Source organism: Narcine bancroftii, chromosome 6 (genome assembly GCF_036971445.1).
Source record: "Narcine bancroftii isolate sNarBan1 chromosome 6, sNarBan1.hap1, whole genome shotgun sequence".
NCBI classification, from domain to species: Eukaryota; Metazoa; Chordata; class Chondrichthyes; order Torpediniformes; family Narcinidae; genus Narcine; species Narcine bancroftii.
The window spans coordinates 126,307,115-126,334,548 of NC_091474.1; the positions used below are offsets into that span (position 1 = coordinate 126,307,115).

Here is a 27,434-nt window from a genome sequence, read left to right on the forward strand (position 1 = left end):
CGGGGCTGGTTGGTTATCGTGCTCTCTCCAACAACTCTCGTTATCAGCGGCGTCATGCGGACTTTATCCACGCCATGACTGGACAAAGTTCCCTCAACGAGGCGGGACGTTACATCCGAACATCACCCCACCCCCACCCCACAGAATGGCCCCAAACTACCAGTCCCAGCGGCTCCACTTCCATCAATCACCCACACTACGATAAACAGAAAATGTTCGCGTGATTAGACTGCGGCTGATGGCCGATCTCCGGGAAACGCTGAGTCATTGCCCGCTGCCCTTCTTCTCTCCCTTGTGCACCATTCTCACGTGACGCCCGACCGTTGCGCTCGAGCGCCGGGGAGAGAGAGAAAAAAAAGCCAAGGGTCACGTGAGCGCGCGCTTTGCTCCGCCCCCCCACCCAGCTTCACGCCGACGGTGTCGAATGGTTGGGAGATCACGTGGGGTGGTGACGGCTGCCGCGCGGGGTGAGCTTTCGCAGTCTCTGCCACTTAGTCGGCGTGCGTCCTCGGACTCCACCGCGGCTCTCGCTTCCTTCCCCCAACCCGCGACCCCGCCGTTCTTGAAGCCTTCTTGCCCACCATTCTCTTCTGCAGGGATCGAGACGGCGTGCGTGAGCGACGGGGAGGGGGCGGCGGGGGTTGAATTTGGCTTCAGCGCCTTCCACGGCTGCTGCAGGGAATTGCCTTTTCATGTCTTCTTGGTTTTCTGTTGCAGCCAGTGACGATGGGTTTGCTGACAGAAGGATCGCCGCTCAACTGGGAAGAGACCAAAAAGTACGCGGACCATGTCCGCAAACACGGCATCATTCAGTTCCTCAACATCTACAACCAGGTGAAGGACCGGCAGAAAGACGTGCTGAAATGGGGGGACGAGGTGAGTGAGCTGGCCTGAAGTCGGAGTTGGTGGTTGGGGGGGGGGGGGGGGGGGGAATCGTGCTGGGGAAAGCACGGGACAAACAGTACCACTATTTCCCCCCCCCATCTCCCCAAGCAGCTCCCAGTTCTCCTTGGAGTGAAGCACGAAAGTCTGCAGATGTTCTGATTGCACTTAATAGGCAAAAGTGTTGGAGAAACTCAGCAGGTCCCGCAGAGTCAATAGAAGGCAAAGATGTATCACCAACGTTTCAGGGCAAGCCCTTCGTCAAGGTATCAATCCCAGTTTACCCTCACCAGTTACAGTGACGCCAACAAGAACCCTGAAAGAAAAGAACGTGATTGAAAGTAATAGCAGATTGCGTTAGCAACTTGGGAAGGAACTGTTACAAACCAGATCTGAAATGTTACATTTTCTGTTCCCAGCAGGCACCTGTTTTTGTATAAAAATGTCCTTTTGCAACATGCCTTTTTTTAGTCATTCCTGGCAGTTTGACCTTTCATCTGAAACGTTTTGTTGATGTCCTGGTTTTGTCAGGTGGACTTGGGTGCAGGAAGAAGGGTTTCAAATTTATAACCTATTACACTTTCTTCTGAGTCATAAATTACCTGTACAAGGAGGGAGAACAAAATTCTAGTGAGGAGATTGCTAGACAAGTGGGGTGTAGGGGTCTCGGGTGGACTGAAAAGGTGAAGGATAGTGAGGAAGGAAGTGTGCTGAAGCATAAGAGAATGCTGGAGGATAAACATCAAGATAAGAGATGTTTCTTTTAAAGCAAGGTACTTGATGGGGAAAGTGGATCAGCTTCGGGCATGGAAGGTACATAATAACAGGTTATTGCAACTTTAACAGAGAACAGTCATGGTCCTTGAGGAATATAAGGAATGCAGGAGAGGCTACATAGGAAAATGAGGGCTAAAAGAGGTTTTGAAATTCTTTGGCAGACATTACAGATCAATCCAAACAGATTTAAAACACAAATTTGTAGACACTGTGATTGAAGTAAAAACACAATGCTGGAGAAACTCAACAGGTCAAACAGTGTACTTTATAAAGTGTCCTTCGAGCATATAGTGTTCTTTCTCCAGCGTTGTTTTTATTTCAACAACAAAATCTACAGATTTTAGTGTTTTACTCTAACTGTTTTGATAAAAGACTCCAGTCTGAAATGTTGGTTATGTAGCTTCTCCAGCAATGTTTTTTTTTACTTTTTAATCCAAACAGATTTTGTGTATATTTAAAATAAAAAGCATAGCAACAAAGAATAGATCCCTTTAAAGATCAGGAGAGGGAGCTGCGAGTAGAGCTCAAGTTGCTGGAGAAGATCTTGCTTGAATATTTTGTGAATGTATTTACTGGGAAGTACAATAAGCAGGATTGGGGTGGGGGGGGGGTAACTAAACATACCCTTAGTCTTAGATCATATGAAGTTGGATAAATCGCTAGGTACAGACCAGGTGTATTTGGACCAGCCATTCTCAGTGGGGGCTCTATGGTCCCCCTGAAGGCCACAGCACATTTGAGTAATAGCCTTGATTTCTTTTCGTCATTCGTAACATAAATATTTTCTGTTTTTTATGTACTTGGTAGGAGAGAAGTAGAGAAGAAACCAAAACTTGACTGCTTCACAGGAAAGTGGGCCCATAAACTTTGACCAGAGTGCTAAGGGAGCCATAGCCAAAAGAAAAGTTGAGAATGGCTTATGCAAGCCATTGTGAGACACCTGAAAAAATTTAGTCCTGTTTTCGTTGGAGAATGGGAGGTTGAGAGGGTATCTTATTGAGATCTATAAAGTTAAAAATGGCATAAGGTGAATAGTGACAGTCCGTTTCCTAGAACAAGAGAATCTAAGTCGAGAGTGAGGCAGGTGGGATTTGGAAGGGATGTGAGGAGACTGTCCTTGTGTGACTGGCGGGCATTTGGAGCAGGCTGCAAAGTGGTAGATACAGATACGTTAGTTTCCTTTAAGAAATACTTGAGTAATTACATGGATGGTAGTAACTTGGAGGGGTATGGTGCTAATGTGGGCAAGTAGCACTGTTTTGATTTTGACTAATCTTGTAGAATTCTTGTTTAAATGTTGAAGAATTATGTTAATGATTAACCAAAACAAATGTTCTAACATTAATCAAAGACAAAATTTATTAATTTTTGGGCAGGAATATGATCTGAGCAAAGTCATTCGACAAAGTAGGTTTTATTTCATTTTATGTCCCATGAAAACAGCCAGTGGGTTAAAACACCGAAATCTTACTTTATCTTTTGTTTGAAGCACTGTATTTCGAAAAGATCATTCTCTCTCCTCTATCTGAAGTGTTAGCGCTTAATATGACAATCACAGCAATGTCATGTGAGCATTTCTTTTGGGAAACTTTGTTTCCTATTGTATATTTTGGTGAACATTGTGCATAATTGTCCAAGCGGTTCATTAAATGAACGAAAAACAAAAAAGAAATCGCTGGAAAAATCGAATCAGAAAGCATCAACGGAAAGAAAAGCATTGAACATTTCTAGTCGGGACCCTTTGTTAGCAATGTTTGAATGTTTCAAATTTCCAGCATCTGCATTTTATTCACAGAAGCATTGCTCTGAAGTGACGATATTGAGAAATTCTGTTCAATGTGAGGCATATTTTTGTTACTTTTATTCTGGGCAGAGAGAGGATGTAAATATCATGAAATAGCAGGCTGATTGATTTGCTCGTTGATTTGTAGAGCTTTTCAACTTTGAAAAGCAAATTATCCCAAGGGTGTGGTAAATCTTCATAAAGATAAGCGAGTTGAACAAAGGTCTGGTAAATGGAGTAGGTGTGAGGTCATCCACCATGGAAAAAAATAGTGATCATGTCGCTAGGTCGCTACGGCTACAGCTAGGTTGTAGCTTTCGGTTATAGTCCTAAGGCTGTAGGTCAAATCTGCAGGAGTAGAAAGACACACATGAGTAGAATGTATTCGACACTGAGTTTATTCACTAGCAGTTCTGCCTTTTATAGTCAGCTCGGTCGTGTCACCAATGCGGTGTGGCTTCAGTGGGCTGGTTGCCAATTGGTTACCTCAGATGACCGGGCCACAATTTGGGCCCCCTGTGGTCCACCAATGGTGATTGGCCAGTTTCACCACTCTGCCAGTGGCCTATAGAAAAGGACGTTTCAGCCTGTGCGATGCTTTGCCAGTTGCTGCGTTTGACCGCCATAATCCTGTATCAGCGCACTAAAATCATATTATTTAAATGGTGAAAGATTGCAGCATATTGTTGTGGAGAGAGGCTTGGGAGGTTTTGCACATTAATTGCCAAAGGCTGTTTAGCAGGTTCAGCAGGTAATCAAGAAGGCAAATGAATGTTGGTCTTCATTGTTAGAGGGATTGAATTTTAGAGCAGGGAGGTTCTGCTGCAAGTACAGGTACTGGTGAGACTGTACCTGGAGTACTGGGGGTATTCCTGGTCTGCCAATTTGAGAAATTGCAAACTGGCTTTGGAGATGGTGCAGAGGAGGATCACTAGATTCATTCCAGAGATGAGTTGGCTATGTATGAGGAGAGATCGAGTCTCATGGGACTATACTCAATTGAATTTATAAAAATGAAGGGATCTCATAGAAACAATTCTGAAAGGAATAGATATGATAGAAACAGGTAGGTAGTTTCCATAGTAGTTGAGGCTAGAGCTAGGGGACATAGCCTCAAGATTTGGAGAGGTAGATTTCAGATGGAGATGAGGAAGTGCATTTCCCCATTTAATGGTAAATCTGGAATACTCTGCTCAAGGAAGCAGTGGAGGCAACCTCGTTAAATGTATTTAAGAAAAAATTTAGCATAGAAAGGGAATTAAGGGATCCAGGGAAAAGACATGTAAATGGAGACAAGTCCTTGGTCAGATCAGCCATGATCCCTTGAATGGTGGAACAGCCTTAGATGATCTATTTCAGCTCGTGTTCTATTGGATGAGCTACACAATGACTAGAACTGTAGATTCAGCATTAGTGGAGATGCAGTGGAAACATGGTGAAAGATTCTTGTTAGATTCTCCCTGAATTCCAACTACAGTACATTGTGTTTTTGTTCTCTAAGAGCAGACAACAGCTAATGATGGAATACAATTTCTTTTGTTACAATTGCATAATTTACTTCAGTATTTGAAATATTGAAGTACTTCATTACTTCAGATTGTTGTAATTTGAATTGAGAAGACTATAAAGTATCTTGGGGACGAAGTTCATAATCAGTATTGCAAATGTTTGAGGACAATAAAATCCCCAGACACTTAAAATTAATGTGACGAGAGGTGACCTGATGGATATACAAATTATTGATCGACACAACAAATATGCCACTGAGCATGTTTAATATATTGAGTGACAAAATAATCAGTTTAGAACCTTCCTTGATCTTGCAATGCTGCACAATGTATTGCCTGAAGATGTCTGATGCCTGGTTTTTGCCAATACATGAGAATGCCTTTTGGTCATGTCAGTTTCCAAAATCTCTGCTTTTTTTTTAAACACACAGTAGTTCTTATAATTTCAAATCAGATTACTGCACAGATTACACTTGAAATTGTTTGAAGACTGGCTGTTTCTACATAACAGGGTTTATGAACTTAGCAAAAAGTTTGCTTTCTCTGCTTTGCCACTATTTATCAGTGTTATTTCTTGCCTTTTTGTCTTGGGTTATTTATCTTTAGTTCCTTATGCGTAAACTGTTGTGAGCAGTGTAGCATGAATGTTTTTTTTAATTTATTTTTCACACTATGAACCATATTGACCAAAATACACACAAACATTTCCCTCTTGAACATACACAGTGTCATTTTCTCCCATTTTTTCCTCCCACCCCCCCTCCCTACCCACGAAACGTTGAACATATACAATAAACTCATTAAACAATGTCATTGCTCAATGAAAATAAACAAGAAAATTGTGTCATCTACTTTTACACACTGGGTCAGTTCATTTCGTCTTCTCATTCTATCATTTTAGGCGGTGGAAGTCCGCGGTAGGCCCTCTCTGTTGTGTTCCATGTACGGTTCCCAAATTTCTTCGAATATTATGATGTTATTTTTTAAATTGTATGTTATTTTTTTCCAATGGAATACATTTATTCATTTCTATGTACCATTGCTGTACTCTCAGGCTCTTTTCTGATTTCCAAGTTGACATATATTTTGCTTCAGCTAAGGCTATCATAATAAATCTTTTTTGTGCTTCATCCAAATTAAGGCCTAGTTCTTTACTTCTATAACTTAGAAGAAAGATCTCTGGATTTTTTGGTATGTTGCTTTTTGTGATTTTATTTAGTACCTGATTTAGATGTTCCCAAAACTTTTCCACTTTCTTACATGCCCAAATTGCATGTACTGTTGTTCCCATTTCCTCCTTACATTGAAAACATCTATCTGATACTGTTGGGTCCGGTCCCATTTATTTAACTTTTGGGGTGTGGTATGTAGCCTGTGTAACCAATTGTATTGTATCATGCATAACCTTGTGTTTATTCTATTTCTCATAGTTCCAGAGCATAGCTTTTCCCATTTTTCATTTTTTATCTTTGTTTAGATTTTGTTCCCACTTTTGTTTGGGTTTACAGCTTATTTCATCATTCTCTTTCTCTTGCAGCTTGATGTACATGTTTGTTATAAATCTTTTAATTATCATTGTGTCTGTAATCACATATTCAAAGCTGCTTCCTTCTGGTAACCTCAGCCTGCTTCCCAATTTGTCCTTCAAGTAGGTTTTAAGTTGGTATGCAAACATTATACTTTGAATTATACCATATTTGTACTTCATTTGTTCAAAAAATAATAAATTATTTCCCAAAAAAACAATTTTCTATTCTTTTGATCCCTTTTCTCTCCCATTCTGTAAATGAAAGGTTATTTATTGTGAAAGGGATTCGTTGATTTTGCATCAATAATAATTTTGGTAGTTGGTAATTTGTTTTTTTCTTTTCTACGTGAATCTTCTTCCAAATGTTGAGCAGATGGTGCAGTACTGGTGAACTTCTATGTTGCATCAGCTTTTCATCCAACTTATAAAGTATATGTTCAGGTACCTTCTCCCCTATTTTATTTAGCTCTAACCTGATCCAATCTGGTTTTTCCCTTGTTTGATAATAATCTGATAGGGATCTTAATTGTGCTGCTCTATAATAATTCTTAAAGTTTGGTAGCTGTAAGCCCCCTTGATTACCATTCTGTTAATTTATCTAGTTTATCTGATTTATCTGAACCAAGCCATGAAAGACCCCAACAATGAAGACGCTGTTTACATCCGGTACCGCACGGATGGCAGTCTCTTCAATCTGAGGCGCCTGCAAGCTCACACCAAGACACAAGAGAAACTTGTCCGTGAACTACTCTTTGCAGATGATGCCGCTTTAGTTACCCATTCAGAGCCAGCTCTTCAGCGCTTGACGTCCTGCTTTGCGGAAACTGCCAAAATGTTTGGCCTGGAAGTTAGCCTGAAGAAAACTGAGGTCCTCCATCAGCCAGCTCCCCACCATGACTACCAGCCCCCCCACATCTCCATCGGGCACACAAAACTCAAAACGGTCAACCAGTTTACCTATCTCGGCTGCACCATTTCATCAGATGCAAGGATCGACAATGAGATAGACAACAGACTCGCCAAGGCAAATAGCGCCTTTGGAAGACTACACAAAAGAGTCTGGAAAAACAACCAACTGAAAAACCTCACAAAGATAAGCGTATACAGAGCTGTTGTCATACCCACACTCCTGTTCGGCTCCGAATCATGGGTCCTCTACCGGCATCACCTACGGCTCCTAGAACGCTTCCACCAGCGTTGTCTCCGCTCCATCCTCAACATCCATTGGAGCGCTTACACCCGTAACGTCGAAGTACTCGAGATGGCAGAGGTCGACAACATCGAGTCCACGCTGCTGAAGATCCAGCTGCGCTGGATGGGTCACGTCTCCAGAATGGAGGACCATCGCCTTCCCAAGATCGTGTTATATGGCGAGCTCTCCACTGGCCACCGTGACAGAGGTGCACCAAAGAAAAGGTACAAGGACTGCCTAAAGAAATCTCTTGGTGCCTGCCACATTGACCACCGCCAGTGGGCTGATAACGCCTCAAACCGTGCATCTTGGCGCCTCACAGTTTGGCGGGCAGCAACCTCCTTTGAAGAAGACCGCAGAGCCCACCTCACTGACAAAAGGTAAAGGAGGAAAAACCCAACACCCAACCCCAACCAACCAATTTTCCCTTGCAACCGCTGCAATCGTGTCTGCCTGTCCCGCATCGGACTTGTCAGCCACAAACGAGCCTGCAGCTGACGTGGACTTTTTACCCCCTCCATAAATCTTCGTCCGCGAAGCCAAGCCAAAGAAGATCCTTGCTTTCCCCCCCCCCCCCCCTTTCCATAAGAATTTCCTTATTATTTTCTTTAGCTCATTGAAGAATTTCTCTGTTAAAGGAATTGGTAATGATTAAAATAGGTATTATATCCTTGGGAAGATATTCATTTTACTGCAATTTACCCTTCCTATCAGTGTTAGTGGTAAATCTTTCCAATGTTCTAAGTCATCTTGTAATTTCTTCATTAATGGCTGATAATTTAATAATTTGTATAGATGGTCTAGATTATTATCTAGTCTAATACCTAGGTATCGGATTGCTTGTTTGCCATTTAAATGGTGATTCTTTCTTAAACTTTGTGAAATCTGCATTATTCATTGGCATCGCTTCAATTTCTTATGTAATTCTTTTATTGATAATTCTGGTTTTGTTAAGTATACTATGACATCATCTGCAAATAGACTGATTTTTATATTCCTTTTTTATTTTTATCCCTTTTGTTTTATTTTATTTTCTGTTCCTATCAGTTCTGCCAAGGGTTCTATAGCTAAAGCGAACAGTGAGGGAGATAGTGGACATCCCTGCCTAGTTGACCACAACTCCCCTCTCCATTCGGACTGCCAACCCGTTCGCAAGTGTCAACTGATTTCGCAGTGATTGTTATTCTCTCCCACCCAACCCCCTCCAGAAGACTTATCTTCACATTACAACAAAGCTCCCCCTCATTTCTTCTCTTTTCTTTTTCTTTTATTTATTTATTATTAATCTTGTTATATATATTTAAAACCCCCTCCTTTTTTTTCCCCTTCTCCCTTACTTCCCCTTTCTTTCCTCCTTTAGTTCTTACTTGTACATTTTTTTCTTCTTTATATGTAGTTTGTCATCATTCTTTGTTGTTACATCTCTTCATCTCTCTTTCTGTCTTGCAGGCGTTCTGCGAATTCTTGTGCTTTCTCCGGATCCGAGAACAGTCTGTTTTGCTGCCCCGGGATAACTATTTTAAGCACCGCTGGATATCTTAACATAAATTCATAGCCTTTCTTCCATAGGATCGATTTTGCTGCGTTAAACTCCTTCCTCTTCTTCAGGAGCTCAAAACTTGTGTCTGGGTAGAAAAATTTTTTTTTGACATTTGTATTCCAGTGGTTTTTTGTCTTCTCTCGTTTTATTCATTGCCTTCTCCAATATATTTTCTCTTGTCGTGTATCTCAGAAATTTTACTAAAACGGATCTTGATTTTTGTTGTGACTGTGGTTTCGGGGTTAATCTGTGTGCCCTTTCTATTTCCATTCCTTCCTGCATTTCTGGCATTCCCAGGATTTTTGGGATCCATTCTTTTATAAATTCTTTCATATCTTTGCCTTCTTCATTTTCCTTAAGGCCCACTATCTTTATATTGTTTTTCCTGCTATAGTTTTCCATTATATCCATTTTCTAGCTAACAACTCCTGTGTTTCTAACTTTTTTATCACTTTCTTCCAATTTTCTTTTTAAGTCATTCACTTCCATATCTACCGCATTACACATTCTTCTGTACTTTTCATTTTTCTTTTTTATTTCACTAAATTCTAGTGTCAGCCATTCTCTTAATGCTTTCATATATTCTTGAAAAAATTTTTTATCTATGTACTGTCCATTCATTTTACCTCCTATTCCTTTGTACAGAGCTTGGTGTTCTTCTGTGTCTGCTCATGGGTTTGTGTCTTCTATTTCTCTTCCTTGTATCTGTGTCTCTTCTGACTTTCTTGTTGAGCTGCTTGTCTCAGTTTGTTGGGTATTTTTTTTTCCATGGTGTCTTGATGTTGGTCCTCTTCTTGTGGGTTGGTTATCTTGTGTCTCTAGTTTCCTTTTTTCATTCTCACCCCTCCCGTTCCCATTGTTTTCTTTATTTTCCAGCTGGGAGCCCTGTTGTCGGGGCTCTCTCAGCTGTTCGTGCTGTAGAGTTTCACTCCACAGCTGGTCCCCCTTCCCGTTGGTGTTGTCTTTGTCATGCACGGTTGCGCAACTCTGTTTGGCTCCGTTAACCATCTTTGCAGTCCTGTGATCAGTGGGTCGCAATCATGTGGGGTCTCCACTAACCTCGGAGAGTGGGCTCCTCTTTCCACAGCGGGTCCCTGCTTTTTCGTGCAGGTAAGGCCTTCACCTTTCTCTTCCGGCGTTTTTCTTCTTTTCTTCCCGTTTTTGGTTTTTCTTTCTTGAGTGCCATTTTCTCCACACCTTTATTTTTTTATTTGTTGTGATTTGTGTGTCTGGGGCTTTGTTTTTTTCTTCACTTTTTCCTTTTCTGGAGAGGACTGGTATTCTCCTACCAGCCACTACTCCATCACATGACTCCTCCCTTAGGATGAATGTTTAATTGGATAATTAAATTATACCATTATTGCCACAGAAACATGGCAGCTAATTTGTGGATAACGAGATCTAGCTTAGTAATTTTAGTTGAGGATTGGGGAGGAAAAAAACTGCCCTGGAAATGGGGATCATTAGCTGATGCATGCATCACTAGTGCCTTGCATTTGAAATTGCATCTTCAATTGTGGAGCACTTTGGTTTAATATGATGGGTGTATTGCAGCTGATAAGACATTTCAGATGGTGTGATGCTATTTCAAATCCTGTGTTGTCTGTAAAGAGTTTGTACAATCTCCATGTCTGCGTGGGTCTTCAGTGGGTGCTCAGGTTTCCTTCCAGTTTCCAAAACATGCAGGGTTGTAGGTTAATTTGGCTATAATTGGAAAGCACGGGTTTAAATGGCCAGAATCTGCTTCAGTATTTTTTAAAAATGAAACTATGTATAGTAGTTGGTTTCTACAACTACAGAATTACAGCATTTGTTTCATTAACCCAATAGAGTAATTGTACCTGATAATTTTGTAAAAGGGTATTTTGTGAGACATGAGAATTTATTCATGATTACATTCATTAACCTCAAGAAGGTAGTAACAAGAGAATTTTAAAAACTGTAGGTTTTCAAATAGCGATTCCGTATTCTGGGTCAGGTCCTGACCTGAAACATTTACCATTTCTCCCCATGGATTCCATGTAATCTGCTGAGTTCCAACAGCAGCTTATTGTTTGCTTCAGTAACAATAATAAATCATTTATTTTGCTATCTGTTTTGTAAGATTATGTGAAATTCTAGAGCTTTCTATTGTATGTTTGGAATCAACAACCACAAAAAGGTGATTTTTCAAAATGGTGCATTTGTATCAATTTTCTCACTGAATAATGTGGCAAGGGATAGTGTCTAATTTGGAATACTGCAGTTCAAGTAAATTGTTACGGCTTTGAATGGTGTAGAAAAACTGACTTGAATAGTTCCAGGGCTGAGAGCCTTGTTAGACTGAAAAAAATAGGGCAGTTTGCTTAAATATATTTAAAAAAAGGGCTGAAAATTTTTGATTTTTAAAAAAATTGCTTCCAATGGCATGGGACACAAGCTAATTTTTTTATTTGATGAAAGAGTCATGAAAACTTGTTTGTCTGATGCCTTAAAGTTGAAAGGGTTTGGAACAATTGTTTTTATTGTGAGTAATTTGAATATTTGGTAATATTTAAGTTACAGTAGAGATTGTGCATCACTCACGATATGATGTTGGCTCCAAAGATAAATCTGTATATCAACCAGAGCATTCTATCAGATTTTTTTTGAAAGATGTGAACTGAGTTCAGATATGAGTGGGAATGGTGGTGGTGCTCAAAATAGCACCATGACTATAGAGCAGGAATGGAATTGAAGATTTAAATTGAAACTACTCTTGTTCAGCAAAACCCATGATCCAGCATGATTACAATCTTTGGTAATGATCTAAACTGATTAATTATAACCAAGAACTAAAATTATCTAAGATCTGTAGCTATGTAACCTACCAGTGCAACCTTTGCTATTTCAGCTCACAGTATTTCCAATTTGCAGAAACTAGTGTAAGGGCAGTCCTCGGCAACCTTGTGTGACCTAGGGGGTATCTATACTTTAAAAGTTCTACTCAGAAAAAGTTGAGGTGGCCATGAATTTAAATTGAAGGCCTAAATAAAAATAAAACATTAATGTGAGAAAATGCTTAATTGAATATTAAATTCTTTGGAATATGAGGTGAAAGCTCTATATTTGCAATTGCTTTATCATTAGTAAAGTGAATTCTTAATTCCTGAGTGAGATGAGGATATTTACAGTTGAATGAACTGCTTGTTTTTCCAATCATGGCCAGGCCAAAAAAAAGTATGTCATCTAGTTTTGTTTCTGATTTTGCTCTGCCAAATTAGTTTTCTTTGTGATTTTTTTTTCAGCTTGCAGATTGGAATGACAGAAATCTCATTTTATTTTTAACTAAATCGAATGCCTCCTGTTTTCCATTTTACACTTAAATGGAGGTAATTTGCATAAAGATGAGAACTGCTAAAGGCAGAGCTGCTCTAATAAATGCTGTCCACAGGCTCATGGAAGTGATGTCATAATGCTGCTGTGAAGCCTGGCTGTTTCCCCTGGCAGTGCACTCCTGCAGCCAGGCGGGAGGTGGGGGGGGGGGGGTGTGAAGGAGAGGAGGGAGAGGGAGGGAAAGAAGAGAGGGGGAGGGGGGGAGTGAGTGCCCCTGTGCCCTTCCTCATGGTTGTTCACTACAGCGATTCGGCCCGTTGTGTGTTGGGTTGACCCGAGCCACTACAGCTTATCATTTCTCCTCTTTGAATAGGAAAAATATTCCACTATTTTGTTTAGATTTAATTAATTGTTTCCCTCTATACAAAAATCGACATTCTTTAAATGCTTGTTAAATTCATTCCAATGATCACAGAATTGTTGGCTATATAAGTATTATTTCCATTTTGTAATTTGCAAATCAATCCACGCTTTTGTGCAAATATAACAGCAACCTTAGACAAATTTTACGTGGTTGATATTTGAAAGCTTTCTTTCATTTTCCAGTGAAAGTATTCTTTAACTGATATCTTGAAGCATTTGGAAGCATACTCACCTGTAGTAAATTATTAAATGTACCAAAAGATGATAATTTTAGTGGTCATGATGTAGCTGAACATTGCAGTAAGGGAGAGCTTTTGCAGCTTATTTGTTTGATTTGGCCTTATTTCTGCATGTAACCCTTCAAATTTGTTTTACATTTCTTTATACCTTTTTGAAACTTGCTGTGAATTTCAGTTCTCTACCCTTTTGTGTATTGCATTCTAGATCACAACTTTTCACACAATTATTTTGTTACTGTCCTTGCTCATTACCTTCAATCTGTTGTCTACTGAATGATTTTTGCATCTGGTCCAAGTACTTGACTCGTGGACATAATTCGATATTTGTTTAAATTTGATATAATTTTATTCTTGTACGGATCTCTACCAAAGCTATTACATCAATTAGTTTTTTAACAATATCCAATAACCGTCAAAGCTCATTATCTCTGTTCCATTTTCATATTATATGTAGTACATATTTTCTTGTTTCTAGCAAATTTGAATACTACACACAAGTAAAATGTCATCTAAATGAATGTGTATTAATTTTTTCAGTCTGTCAATCTTTTTATTTCATTTTCAGAATAATGTACAAGTTCACTGTACCCAATTCCAATTTAATATTTTAAATAGAATGGCAGAGCTTTGTGGCCTTGCCCCTCCTATTGCACTCTCGTCCAGTTAAAGCTCCATGAGGGCCATGGATTGAAATCATAAAATATTCTTTGTAGTCAGTGGGAGAGAAGTACGGAAGAAACTGACTAAACTTTATTGCTTCACGGGGATGGGGGCCCATAAACTTTAAACAGAGTCCCGAGGGGGCAGTTAACAAAAAAAGTTGAAAATGGTTGCTTTGCTCCATAACCTTTTGACACTTCAAAGTTTATGGGCCCCCTTCACTGTGAAGCAGTCAAATTTTAGTTTCTTTTATACTTCTCTCCAATGGACTATATTTGAAAAAAATAAGATATTTATTGCATGAGGAGAAAAGAAAAAAAAGGCTTTTACTTAAATTGTTGCTGCCCCCAGAGCACCATTTGAGAATGACTGTGTTATCTAACAGGTGTTAAGGTTTGTTAAATTTCTGGAAATTGCCTTTGAATGTTTTTCTATGATGAAGATGGGTCTACATTTTTTTCAGATTGGACTGTTTCATTGTGGTTAATTCACCTAGCATTCTCTGAAAGTGCTCCCTTTGTTAAAAATAAATATTGTACAGTAAAATCCCATTATCCGGCACCTAAGGGTATCATGGGTGCCAGAAATGTGAATTTTCCAGTTGACTGGGTCTCGCTTTTAAAATGCCTAACTAATACATTTGCATTAAGAATATACTTTTTTTTTTAAAAAGTGCAAAATATAATCTGGGAGAAAAAAAAACAGTATTGTCTTTAATTATGTAAAGTTCATTTTAATCAAGTAATTCCAGTAACTTACAACATATACTTTTAAATTTGAATGCCACTTGCTGGCGCTGAAACAGTGTTGCACTAACCATGCCACAGTCATAATTAATCCCCTCCCCCAAGATTACAGATAAAGCCTTTCTAATACAGTAGAACCCCAATTTAATGCGAATTCAGATATAACGCGATGAGTAATTGGACTCTGGTTTTGTGCTGCTGCCAGGATCAAATACAAATGCTTGGGGCTTGCAGGGACCTGGGGCTGCCGCAAGCAGTGGGGACAGTCAGTTTACTAAAAATTAATTTGTTTTAATTTGAACTGTAACTACAACTATTTATTGAAACCTCCGATTTGCCACAACCCCGCTTTTTTCGCTATGCAAGTTCTTTTTGGACCCAAACCATCATGTTATAACAGGGTTCCACTGAACTAATAAAGATATAGACTCTTACTTAGCAGGGATAGGGAGACACTTTGGGAGAATTGCCCCCAGTAACAAGCAGCATTGACTGGCTCTACATCCTGGTGTTCCAATCAGGCCCTCGTCTCAGCCGACTCGCCTCCACACCAGTGCCCCGGCCAGGCCCTCGTCTCAGCCAAACTCGGCTCCACGTCAGTACCCCAGCTAGGCCTTCGGAGCAGCTACCTTTAAATTTGAACCCCATTCACGAGCATTGTTACAGCATTGGACTAGCTGCTATGTTAACTCTGCTCCCGTCATAATTATTGCCCTTCCCTCAAGTTTACAGATAAAGCCTTACTAACATACTTAACAATATTCTAATAAAGACTCTTTAGTAGGTAGGAACAGGGAGACCCTTTGGGAGAGTCGCCCGAGTGGCACCATCCGGCTCTTCATTCCCATTTTATTCAAACACAGTTTTATTGAAACTTTATTCAACCAGCTGCTGTGGGCATGGCATAACTGGGGCACTGCACTGGCTGAATGTTTACTCCCATCTTCACCAAGGGGTTGTGTGTTGGTTCGGAGAACTTATTTTTATTTAAACTTTACTATAACCATATAACCATATATTCTTATGTATTTTAAAACATTTTAATATTTTTATTTCCTTTCTTTGCCATTTGTTTGAGTTTATGGTTGATTGAATGCCAGATAATGGGGATTTTACTGTATACACTACCCCTTCTCAAGTTTTATATTGAAATAATATGAAAGCCCAGACTAAAATCATGTGCTTTGTGAGTTCTTTTTTGTTTTATAAATCTGTATCATGTGGTCTCAGATCTTTCACGACCATGGATCAGCTTTCTGTAATCAAAATTACTGCTACTGTAGCGGCCTGCTAACCGGGATGCGATCGGTACACAAGATGGCCGATGAATGCAGCGACTGCACAGACCCTGCAGGGGCCAATGACCTTCATCCCAGGTGAAAATCTGCACGGCAGGAAACAATGAGCAACGGCGGGGACGCCGACCAATTCAAGTCCGGCACTGCTGTGACATCACTCCCGTTGTCAGCTGCAGGGAGAATATAAGCTGAGCAGCCAGTGCAATAAATCAGTCTTCGACTTGGGTGTGTGTTAATCTTTCCACACTACAGTATCACACATGCTACATCGATAGCGGCTTTTCTTGCGGTTTTGTTGAAGCTGCCAACGTTCTGGGCGTCACAACCACACGTGTGGCTTGAACAAGCTGAGGCCCATTTCCACCTCTGGTAGATCACCGCCAATGACACACATTGCTATACCAGGACATGGCAACAAGAGTTGTCGACTTCCTACGGCAACCTCCGGAGTAAAGCAAATATTATGCCCTCAAGGAGCTATTAACCCGCACCTTGGAGTTCTCAAGTGCGAGCGCGCTGCCCGTTTTATTTTTTCTTTTTTTTTTTGGCATATGGACGAATGGGGGATTGAGGTCATCCACCCTCGAGTGAAATGCTCTCCCTTGCTGAGATACACAGGCCTTGCCTGCTATTCATGCAGATTTTCGTGGAGCAGCTGCCTGAGGCTATCTGTGTCTTGCTCACTGATGATGACTTCAGCGACCCCAGGAAAGTCGCAACCCAAACAGACTTGCTCTGGAAAGCGAAGAAAAAAAACTGCGCCTCAGTGGAATAGATCACAGCCCACAACAAGGCCACAGTGAATGGGGAGCCAAGTGGACCCCCACCCCGACCCAACACTCCTGTTACTATCACAGATAATGGGGTGCAGGGGCTCATCAATGTTGCCCACTTGTACATTTCAGGGAAACAACATGGCCAGCTGTCGTTAATGGCTGCAGCAGTTGGCCAATTTGACACAGGTGCCGAAATAAGTATCCCATCCCCTCCTCCCCTGGCCTTCGACACTGAGAACAGCAAGCCGGGCCATGCACTGAGGGCAGTGAACAGCAGCACCATATGAACTTTGGGCACCCGCACTGCAACCCTCTGCTTCAGCAGCAACTGGTTCATGTGGACATTCACTATTATGACTGGTACAACTGCTCCTGAGATTCCAATGCCTGCTGGTGGACCTTATAAGGTGGTGTTTGGTTCACGCCAGAACTTTTCAAACAATGCCCCTGGGGGAAAGCCATGTTATCTGTGTCCCCACCTCAACTACGTTACTTTGTCCGGCAATGCGTTTAAGCAGATCCTTGCGGCAATCCCTTCGATTGTGGCGCCACAGTTTTCACTGCCGAACTGAAGCCTGGGATAAGGTGCCACATTCTCATTGACGGACCCCAGTTCCATGGCAGGGTGTGCTGATTATCTCCAAGAAGGTTACCCTCACCAAGGAGGAATTTAAAAAAAAATGAAGAGTCCTTACAGTCCCTGGGCCTTCCCCCAGTACATGGTACCGAAAGGAGCAGGAGGGTGGAGGCCATATGGTGACTATTAGCATCTTAGCGAGACCATCACACCTTACAGGTATGCTGTGCCCTATATCCAAGACTTTTACTGCTCATTTACAAGAGGCATGGGTATTTTCAAAAGTCGACCTCATTGCGAGCTATCACCAGATCCAAGTCCATCCAGAGAACATTCCTAAAACCATCATCATTACTTCTTTTGGACTTTGAGTTCCTGTGAATTCCCTTTGGGATTAAGAACATAGCCCAGACCTTCCAGAGGCTGATGGATGCAGTGGGCCGGGATCTCCCATTTGCATCATCTGTTTGGACAATATTCTCATTGCCAGCTGCAATCACACAGTAGGCGGCCCATCTAAGGCGACTGTGTACCTGGCTGCATGAATTCGGACTAAATATAAACCCTGTTAAGATCAACTTCCTGGGGCATTGAATCAACAGGAATGGAGTGAAACCCCTGGCCGAAAAGGTAGAGGCTGTTCAGTGCTTCACCAAGCCCCGCACAGTGAAGGGGTTGCAAGAATTCCCCAATATGATTAATTTTTATTACCGATTCATAATGGCAGTGGCCTGCATCATGCGCCCCCTTTCTCACTCATGGCAGAGAAAGGTAAAGACATTACCTGTGACAATGAGGCCTCCAAGGTGTTCTAGAAGGCCGAGGACGCACTGGCCAATGCCACCCTTCTGGTACACCCCAGGCCAGAGTTGCCAAATACTCTCTCAGTAGACACCTCCAGCACAGCGGTAGGAGATATACTACAGCAATTCATTGATGGGCAATGGCAGTCCTTGGCCTTCTTTAGCAGGCACCTCTAGCTACCCAAACTCAAATACAGTGCCTTTGACCGGAAGCTGTTAGTGCTGTATCTGGCAGTCAGGCACTTCAGATATTGTTTGGAAAGTTGACCATTCAGGGTCTTCATGGACCATAATTATTTAACCTTTGCCTTCCATAAAGTGTTGGACCCGTGGTCAGCCAGGCAGCAATGACATCTTGCATATGTGTTTGAGTTCACCATAGACATTTGATACAGTGCAGGTAGGACCAACATGGTGGTCAATGCACTGTCCTGCTCTGCGATTGAATTTGTCTAAGCCCTGTCCCAGAGAATAGACTATTCAGCCCTAATCATGGCACAGCAGGAAGACCCTAAGATCCTGGCATAAAGAATGGCTCAGGCTGGAAGATTTTGCCATCGTCTTTGGCAACTAGACACTTTGATGCGGTGCTCAACCTGGCGCACCCAGCCATCAGAACCTCTGTCAAAATGGTGGCTAGTAGGGCCATCTGGCATGGACTACGAAAACAGGTCAGTCAGTGGGCTGAGATCTGCGTGCACTGCCAAACGTCCAGAGTGCAGACACATGTCAAGTCACCCCCCCCCCCCCAAGACTTTCGAGCTGGTACAACATAGGTTCAGCCAAATACATATTGACATTGTAGGGCTGCTACAGGTCTCCTGCGGGGCGATAGATCTCCTTACCATGATTGACTGCTCCATGAGGTGGCCATAAGCTGTCCCACTGGCTGACACAACCACTAAGACCTGTGCCAAACCACTGATTAACACCTGGGTGTTGAGATTCGGAGTCCCAAAGCATAAGATCTCTGATAGAGGTACACAGTTCACTTCAGGACTCTGGGCAGTGCTGGCCAATTTGCTGGGAACCCAGCTCCACCATACCATGGCTTACCGCCCTCAGGCCAACAGATTGGTGGAGTGGTTTCACAGGCACTTAAAGGAGGCCTTGATGGCTCAGCTCAAGGGGTCGAACTGGGAAGATGAACTATTCTGGGTCTTACTAGGGATCCACACCGCACCTCAGCAGCCGAGATGGTGTCCGGCATGCTGTTGGTGATGCCAGGGGAGTCTTGGCTACCGCCAAGGACCCGACTGCCTCATTGACGAAGCTGAGGGAAAGACTGGGTACTCTAGTCCCTCCACCGTCTCAGCCATGCTGCCAGGCCAAGTCCTATGTCCCCAAAAATTTAGAGACCTGTAAGTGCGTTTTTGTTTGGAGCAGGGGGAGGGGGCACATCAGGCACCTCTGCAATGGCCCTATAAAGTAGTCTTGACACAACGGATATCGGTGGTAAGGAAGAGACTTTCACCATCGACCGTCTCAAGCCAGCACATCTGTACATTAGCCCCTGCAACGCAGAGGTAGGCCACCGAAAGTGGGGAACAGTGCTCTGATCACTGGTTCTTTTGGGGGGTAGGGGTCACGTGTGTAGCGCCCTGCTGACCGGGACATGACCCGTACACAAGATGGCCAATAAATGTGGTGACCACGGAGTCAATGTCCTTCGACCAAGATGACTATCTGCATGGTGAGAAACAACAAGCAATGCCGGGAGCAGTGACGTCATTCCTGTTGTCAGTGGTGCGAAGAGAACTTAAGCAGAGCTGCCAGTGCAATAAATTAGACTTCTATTTCTTTGGTGTGTGTCATTCTTTCCACACTTTGCAGTAGCTCATGCTACACTACTTTGTTAATCTATTGCATCACTTCGAGGTATTCATCTGTCACTATTTAATACCCTGTCCATTAGGATTCTTTCATATTTCTGTTTAGCTTTTAACATGGGTTGTAAAAAACTTTTAATACCGTACTTCAGGCCTATATCTAAATTGTTGATCTCAGCAATAACTGGAACTGAGGTTATCTTATACCACAAGCTTGTGTTGCAATGAGACATGGATTTAATAATTTCGCTAGCCTTTATAACTTAATGTGCTTTTAATCTTTGTAAGTAAACTAATTTTTAACACTGTCCTATTTGTGCAAAGTTATTGATGCAATAATTTGTTCATCAAAGTAATATTGTTAATTGAAACTTTCTTGCATGATGTCAGAAACTTCCAAATTTAGTTTGTGTTATGATCAGTTAGTTCACCAAATGGTTTATTGAGGATGTTTGGTTTTGAGTTTTTTTTTGTATCATATTAGGAGTTTGACATCCATGCACATTATTGTAATAATGCTAATGAACAGGAGTGCTGTTAGCAGCTACTTAGACAGGTCTTTTTTAAAAAGAGGATCTGAATCCTAATTTGAGATCAGCAGGCTGATCTGCGCTCTGCATCACTCATCATATATTGGGATATGGAAATGACTGTGGCTGCCTCTGGCCTGCACTAATCATGCAACTGCCTCCTTTTGCCAGTGATTATCATGGAATCCACACTGAAGTAGAATGGAAACAGCCAAGTACATTCAGGCTAAATTGAACAACCAATTGCAAGAAAACATGTCAAACATGTATATTAAGAATGAGCAGAAAGGCCTTTGTTAGAATTATGTAGCTTGTCAGAGTAAACAAAGAACATGCTGAGCTGCAAAGATTCTAGTGATATATAATTGCCACCAATGGCCCATTGCATTTTCTGGATAGGTACTACATAACGACCTACGTGAGAAATGAAATCTATGATGGTATCTTCTATCAGTGCTGTTGTAGTCAAATGGGGGCAGGATTTTGCATTCTATTATTTGTACAGTTGTTGCAGGTAATGGTGAGCTAGAATGGTAGCCAATGTCCTTTTTAAGACCTGAAACCAAATCCTAACATCTTAACTCAGTGTCATGAAATCATTCTTAATTTTACATCAGCTAATCAATTTTTAAACCTTAGAAGGAATCATCTCTAGTCTACAAAAATGCTAATATTTTTAATGTGGGTTGTGGAAAGAACATGCCTTCAAACTACAATAAATTCCCATTATCCCGAATTCAAGCAACCAGCAAAAGTTGTGGAAAATAAAAAGGTAAAAACAGCATGGTAACGGTTAATGCAATGCTATTACAGCATGTGACCGGGACAGGGTTTGAATCCCATGGTGTCTAAGGAGTTTGTCTGTTTTTCCCTGTGTCTGCATGGGTTTTTTCCATGTGCTCCGGTTTCCTCCCACCATTTAAAAAAAAAAGTACTAGGGATGCAGGTCAAATGGGTGTAATTGGGCAGTCAGGGCTCATGGGCCGAAAGGGTCTGTTACTGCGCTGTAGGTCTAAATTTAAATATGAAAATTTGAAATTGGCACCCCCTTTTTTCTTTTTTTTTCTTTGGCTTGGCTTCGCGGACGAAGATTTATGGAGGGGTAATATCCACGTCAGCTGCAGGCTCGTTTGTGGCTGACAAGTCCGATGCGGGACAGGCAGACACGGTTGCAGTGGTTGCAAGGGAAAATTGGTGGGTTGGGGTTGGGTGTTGGTTTTTCCTCCTTTGTCTTTTGTCAGTGAGGTGGGCTCTGCAGTCTTCTTCCAAGGAGGTTGCTGCCCGCCGAACTGTGAGGCGCCAAGATGCACGGTTTGAGGCGATATCAGCCCACTGGCGGTGGTCAATGTGGCAGACACCAAGAGATTTGTTTAGGCAGTCCTTGTACCTCCTAGTGGTTTGCTAATTATATAACATGCAATCTCAAGCAACTGAAAAATTCACTTATCTAGCAATCCAGAGGTGCCAGATACTAGGAGTCTTGTAGTTTTTGGAATAATGTAAAAATCAGAATATGTGTCATCTAGATTGGTATAAAAGATTTATTTATTTTTTTTACCCCACCGCCACCCCTCCGCTTCCCACCCTGGATTGTGCAAGTTGGGATTAACAAGAAATTCAGTATCCAATCAGCATGAAGAAATGCCCTAGAGAATTTTGAGTTGATGGTTTCAGTACTTGATTTTTATATAGCAATGTAAATATCCTACACATTCTGAATAGGTAATTTTTTTTTCTCTCTCTTCACCCCACATCCCCCAATTTGATTTTCCATAAATGTAGAGAATAGTTTGAGTCGAGCACAAGTTTGTTAATGTTGATATCATTGGATAAAAAGTTTGCTTCCTGAAAAAAATTGGGGAATATGATAGACAATTTCAATATGGGCACAAAGATCATTTCAGATTTTCTGTATCACATCGGAAGTTGGAGAAACATAAATTTTTTGTTTGTGGCCAGTATCTGATGCCTTGGTTGTCAGTGTCTAACAATAGTTGGCTGGCATTGATGGATGCCAATGACCTTGATAGTGCATTTTTGTGGTTGCAATGTCCTGGTGAAACCTTTCACACCAGGTTTGTCACTGCACCAAGATCAGTAGGGAATAAGTCCACGTGCCAATGGAGAAAATGAATTTTCAATGTCATGTTTCACTTCATGGCTTTGTATACTTGAAGCACGTTGTCATCATTTGGATGTAGTTTGGCCCTCTGTAGTTGCCAAGGAAATTAAATGTCTTCTAATCATGCCCAAGCCTAATACAACATTTTCATGGCACCTGCATGGAATGCATGTCCAAGCATGCTTGGAATGACCAAACCACCTTGCCAATATACTAGTAGACTTAAAAATATGACAGGAAATCACAAAACATCTTATAAAAATAAACTATATGTGATAGGAAAATTTGAAAATGATTTTTCTGATCATCAGCCCAAATTCAATAAAATACACCCAAGAGTGTTCAGGAAGCAAAATGTTTGTTATCCAGTGTATTTTACTCTATTTTGTTTTGTTAATCAGGTTGAGTACATGCTGTTGTCATTTGATCATGAGCGTCAGAAAGTCCAAGTATTACTGCAGTCAGAAGAAATTCTCCATGAACTGCAAAATAGAGGAGAAAAGGCAAATCCAAAGTAAGTACTATTTTGATCCTAAATGTATTAACCAATTTTCTCAGCCAATGTAGAAGTGGTTGTTGAAGGAAGGGAGAAAACTTTAGGAGGGTACATTCTCCAAAACTATCCAGCCTAGACTGTACTTGGTCACATCCTTAAAACCGACATGGACCAACTGGGTGGAGCTTCGGCAGATATTTTCAACCTCTTATTACAACAGTCAGAGGTCCCTACCTGCATCCATCATACCGGTGCCTAAAAGGAGCAAGATGACTTGCCTCAACAAATCTGCTCCTGACTCAGGAAGGACCTGGAGCCAGTGCTCTTTACCTATTATAATAACAGGTCAATAGTGGATATCATCTTGATGGTCTTCCACTCTCAGCCCACAAGATAATGATTTTGTTGTAATATACATTATACAAAGTATATATGCCCTGATATTCTTTGTTGCAGTAGCTAAACAGGTATTTTTGTAGGAAAAACCTATAATAGTAAACCTAATTGAATTAAGACAATACGCAAGGTGGATAATAAATATTCACAGTAATTCTATTGCATGCAAAAGTAGTGACTTGCAGTAATGCAGACTGTACTTTTGACAGCCTGTGGTTAGTGAAACAAGGAGCGTTCAAAGTAATAGATGTTGGAGGAAACTGTTCTTGAACCTAGAAGTGAGTGAAACACAGTAGTCTGTGATTGTAATTAAAAACACACAGGAATGCTGAAGGAACTCAGTCGATCTTGCTACGTCCATATGTTAAAGATGTATTACTGACATTTTGGACCTGAACCCTTCTTCAGGGTAGAAACAAAAAATAGACTGGTGTCTTAGTAAAGACTAGGGATAGAAAGGGGAAGAATGGGAGGGGGAGGAGTCCAGGCCAACAGACAAAAGCTGTTAATTGGATATGATAAGACGGCAGTCTCAGTCAGTCAGTGCATGAGACCATAGACATGTCAGTAAGGGAATGGGACAGGGAATTGAAATAGATGGCCACTGAGAGATCCATGTTATTGAAGTGGACAGAACAGAGATGATCAATGAAATGGTTTCCCAGTCTGCACCCAGTTCCTCCGATGCAGAGGATACCGCATCAGGACCACTGGATGCAGTAGATGTCCCCTGCAGGTTCAAAAGTGAACTGTTGCTTCACTTAGTAGGACTGCTTGGGGCCCCAAATGGTAGTGCGGGACGAGGTGTGGGTGCAAGTGGAGCATCTCCTGTGGTCACAGGATGATTGGTGGGGAGGGCATAATGGAGTGAGTCATGGGGGAAGCGGTCCCTGCAGAAGGTGGAAAGGGGAATATGTCTGCTGGTGGGATAACGTGATGGAAATGGTAGAGAAGGATATATTAGACATTAAGGATGGTGGGGTGGTAGGTGAGGACAAGGCGAATCCTGTCCTTGCTATGTGTGGGGACAAGGGGGGCCAGGGCAGATGTGCAGGTAATGGAGGTGAGGGCTGAGTTAATGGTGTTGGAGGGAAAGCCACATTGTTTGAAGGAGACATCTCTGACCTGGCATGGAATACCTCATCCAGGGAGGTACAGCCATGACTGTGCAGCCAACTTCAGCTCCGACTTAATCTACAAATTCACTGACACATCACACCTTCCTTACTCACCCTCAATAATTTTTCCTTTGACTCATCCACTTTCTCCAGGTCACAGGGGTATCCATGGGTACCCGTATGCACCCCAGCTATGCCTGCCTTTTTGTTGCCTACATAGAGCGATCCATGCTACAAGCCTACACAGGCAAGGCCCCTCAACTCTTCCTCCACTATATCGATGACAACTTTGCTGCAAACTTCCAACCTGACCTCAAATTCACTTGGTCCATCTCTAACAACACTCTCGATCTCTCTGTCTCCATCTCAGGAGACAAACATCTACAAACCCACCAACTCCCACAGCCACCTCAACTTCATCTCTTAACACTCTTAACATTCTTTTCTCTGAATTCCTCAGTTTCTGTTCCCTGGACAAGGTATTCCATGCCAGGTCAGAGATGTCTCCTTCAAACACTGTGGCTGATTGGGGCTGACCGATGAGGAAGTCAAGGATCCTATTGCAGAGAGATAGACAGAATCCTATATCCTTTAGCTTGGTCATATGTTGGTATCATGGTGTTTAGCGCTGAGCTGTTGTCAAAACAACAGCCTGATGTAAGTGTTTTAAAGGTCCAGGACATGGGTGGGCAACCTTTTAATTTTTAATTTGCACATAATAGCATGGAAACAGGTCATTTCGGCCCTCGAGAACGTAGTGGGGATGTAGATTCATTGGGAAGCCATGGACTCGTGGGCTGAACGTACCATATGTTTAAATTAAAAATTAAAAGGTTGCGCACCCCTGGTCTAGGAGATCTAATGCAGAGTGGAGGGTGAAATTGCATCTTCTGTTATCCTATTGTAAAAATAGGTGAAATTAAGTGTGTCCAGGTCCTTCATGAGATAGGAGTTGATTTGCTCCATAAACAACTTCTCAAAGCACTTCAACATCTACAGCAAATATTGCGCCACTTTTTAAAAAGAGATGTAGGGAGAAACAGGTAACTATGGGCCAGTTAGCTTAACGTCTGTAGTCAAGAAAATGTTTGAAGATGTCATTAACCATGAAATAGTGAGACATTTAGAACAAAGGGGTTCCATGAGGCAGGCGCAGCATGGATTCAGAAAGGGCAGATCTTGTTTGACAAACTTGCTGGAGTTCTTTGAGGATATAATGGGTGCGGTTGATAGAGGGAAACAGATTAATGTTGTGTATTTGGATTTCCAGAGGGCGTTTGATAAGGTTCCGCAAAAGAGACTTATCAATAAGATGCAAATGAATGGAGTCGGGGGAAGTATATTGGCATAGATTAAGAATTGGTTAATTGACGGAAGGCAGAGCGTTTCCAGCATTTATTATATTACACGTTTTCTTTTCGAAATGCAGCTTGGTAACAGGCCCTTCTGACCCACGAACCCATGCCCCCTAAATAAACAAATTAACCTCCAAATTCAGTACATTTTTGAAAGGTGGGAGGAATCTGGAGCACGCGGAGAACACTGAAACTCCTCACAGCTCCGGATCCCAACCCAGGTGGCTGATGCTGTAATAGTGTTGTGCTAACCATTCATGCAGGCCACTTGAATTGGGAGAAAGAATCCCTGCACTACCCTAAATGTTTTTAGTCTAGTCTTAAGAACATTGACAAATTGTAGCATATCATATGGATAGGATTTGCCAATAACAAGATTAGAATTGATGTCCCATTTTTATGTTACGTTGCCTGAAGTCATCCGACTCTTTGGAGACCTGAGTATGCAAGCTACATGATTGAAGGGACACCAGGTCAACCATATGGAGGGACTATGGCAGATTTTAACACTGTGGAAGCGAACATGAAGTTGCGGCGACAGGAAGTGTTTGCCTTGTTGAAACCAAATGAGGCCATCTGCACCATCACAGCTTTCCCCAGGTTAGTACAAGAGTTCACAAAATAACTTGAGATAAGCCCTCAATGTTTTGGTTTTAACTTATCTCTGAATACTTGACGGTTGTGTATGTCTTGTATTGTCAAAGTTAGATGTTATTGGATAAGAGGTATGTTTTTTCACTTGCATTTCTTTAAAAGAATTTGTATCTTATTGCCTTCCTAAAGTGGAATTTTCTTACTGCTGGATCTGCTTATTTAATTTACAAAAGTAATAATCCTTGACACTACATTAAAGGAATGAGTCTTGAATTCTTATCAAGAGAGTTCGACTTTTGATATTTGGGATGGGCAATGTTTTCCCGAAACAACCTTTAATAGACAATTGTATATTATCTAATACCTTAAATATCAGTTTAAAACAAGGCTTCAATTCCTCAGCAGACTAAGTTTGTGTTAATTCATAGCATTTGACATGAGTGCCAACCATTTTTTTGTTTTGGGTCTTTTTTTTGCCGTATATCTTCAATGATAAATTGATTGGCTTCCATGAGAAGTACCTAGATTTTAACAATTTCCGCTTGTAAGCTTTATGTATTTTGAGTTCTATTTAAACAATTGAATAATTTAATATGTTAATTTTGATTGCTTAAACATTGGAAAAGCTTTGTGGCAAGTTTGTAAGGTGGAAAATAGCTCTTTCAGTTCGTTTATTATCATCTGACTACATATACAACCCGACAAAACTTCATTTCTTGGAACACTGCAGGTGCACACAGACCATAATCACATGTAAACATAAAGATACAATTTAAAACAAAATATTTCAAATGATTTACTCAGTTACTGGAGACCGTCATCAATCTCACAGCCTGTGGGAAGAAGCTATTTCCCAGTCTGGCAGTCCTGAACCACCACCTTGATGGAAGTGGGTCAGAGATCCTGTGTGCTGGATAGCAAGGATCCTCAATAATTCTTTGAGCCTTGTTTGAGCAATGCTCCTGGTA

The 27,434-nt window shown here is 41.5% G+C and overlaps 2 protein-coding genes across 10 annotated transcripts in view; one reads left to right on the top strand and one right to left on the bottom strand.

The window, feature by feature from the left end:
• The window catches only part of eloal (elongin A, like), a 213,177-nt gene extending 212,853 nt beyond the window's left edge, over positions 1 to 324 (bottom strand). For all 5 annotated transcript variants that reach the window (XM_069885986.1, XM_069885985.1, XM_069885983.1 and 2 more), the window contains exon 1: positions 161 to 324. In XM_069885986.1, the coding sequence (XP_069742087.1) occupies positions 161 to 184 (24 nt within the window). In that variant the 5' untranslated portion in view covers positions 185 to 324. The remainder of the gene's footprint in view (positions 1 to 160) is intronic.
• A 75-nt stretch (positions 325 to 399) lies between these two features.
• gclc (glutamate-cysteine ligase, catalytic subunit) overlaps positions 400 to 27,434 on the top strand; it is a 71,522-nt gene continuing 44,487 nt past the window's right edge. For 3 of the 5 annotated variants that reach the window (XR_011340282.1, XM_069885991.1, XM_069885994.1), the window contains exons 1-4: positions 474 to 609; positions 718 to 876; positions 22,909 to 23,021; positions 26,290 to 26,472. Coding sequence is in view for 4 of the 5 variants with exons in the window: in XM_069885991.1 (XP_069742092.1) it covers positions 727 to 876; positions 22,909 to 23,021; positions 26,290 to 26,472 (446 nt within the window). In the remaining variant the exon portion in view is untranslated. The other 2 variants (XM_069885992.1, XM_069885993.1) reach the window with 2 other exon arrangements.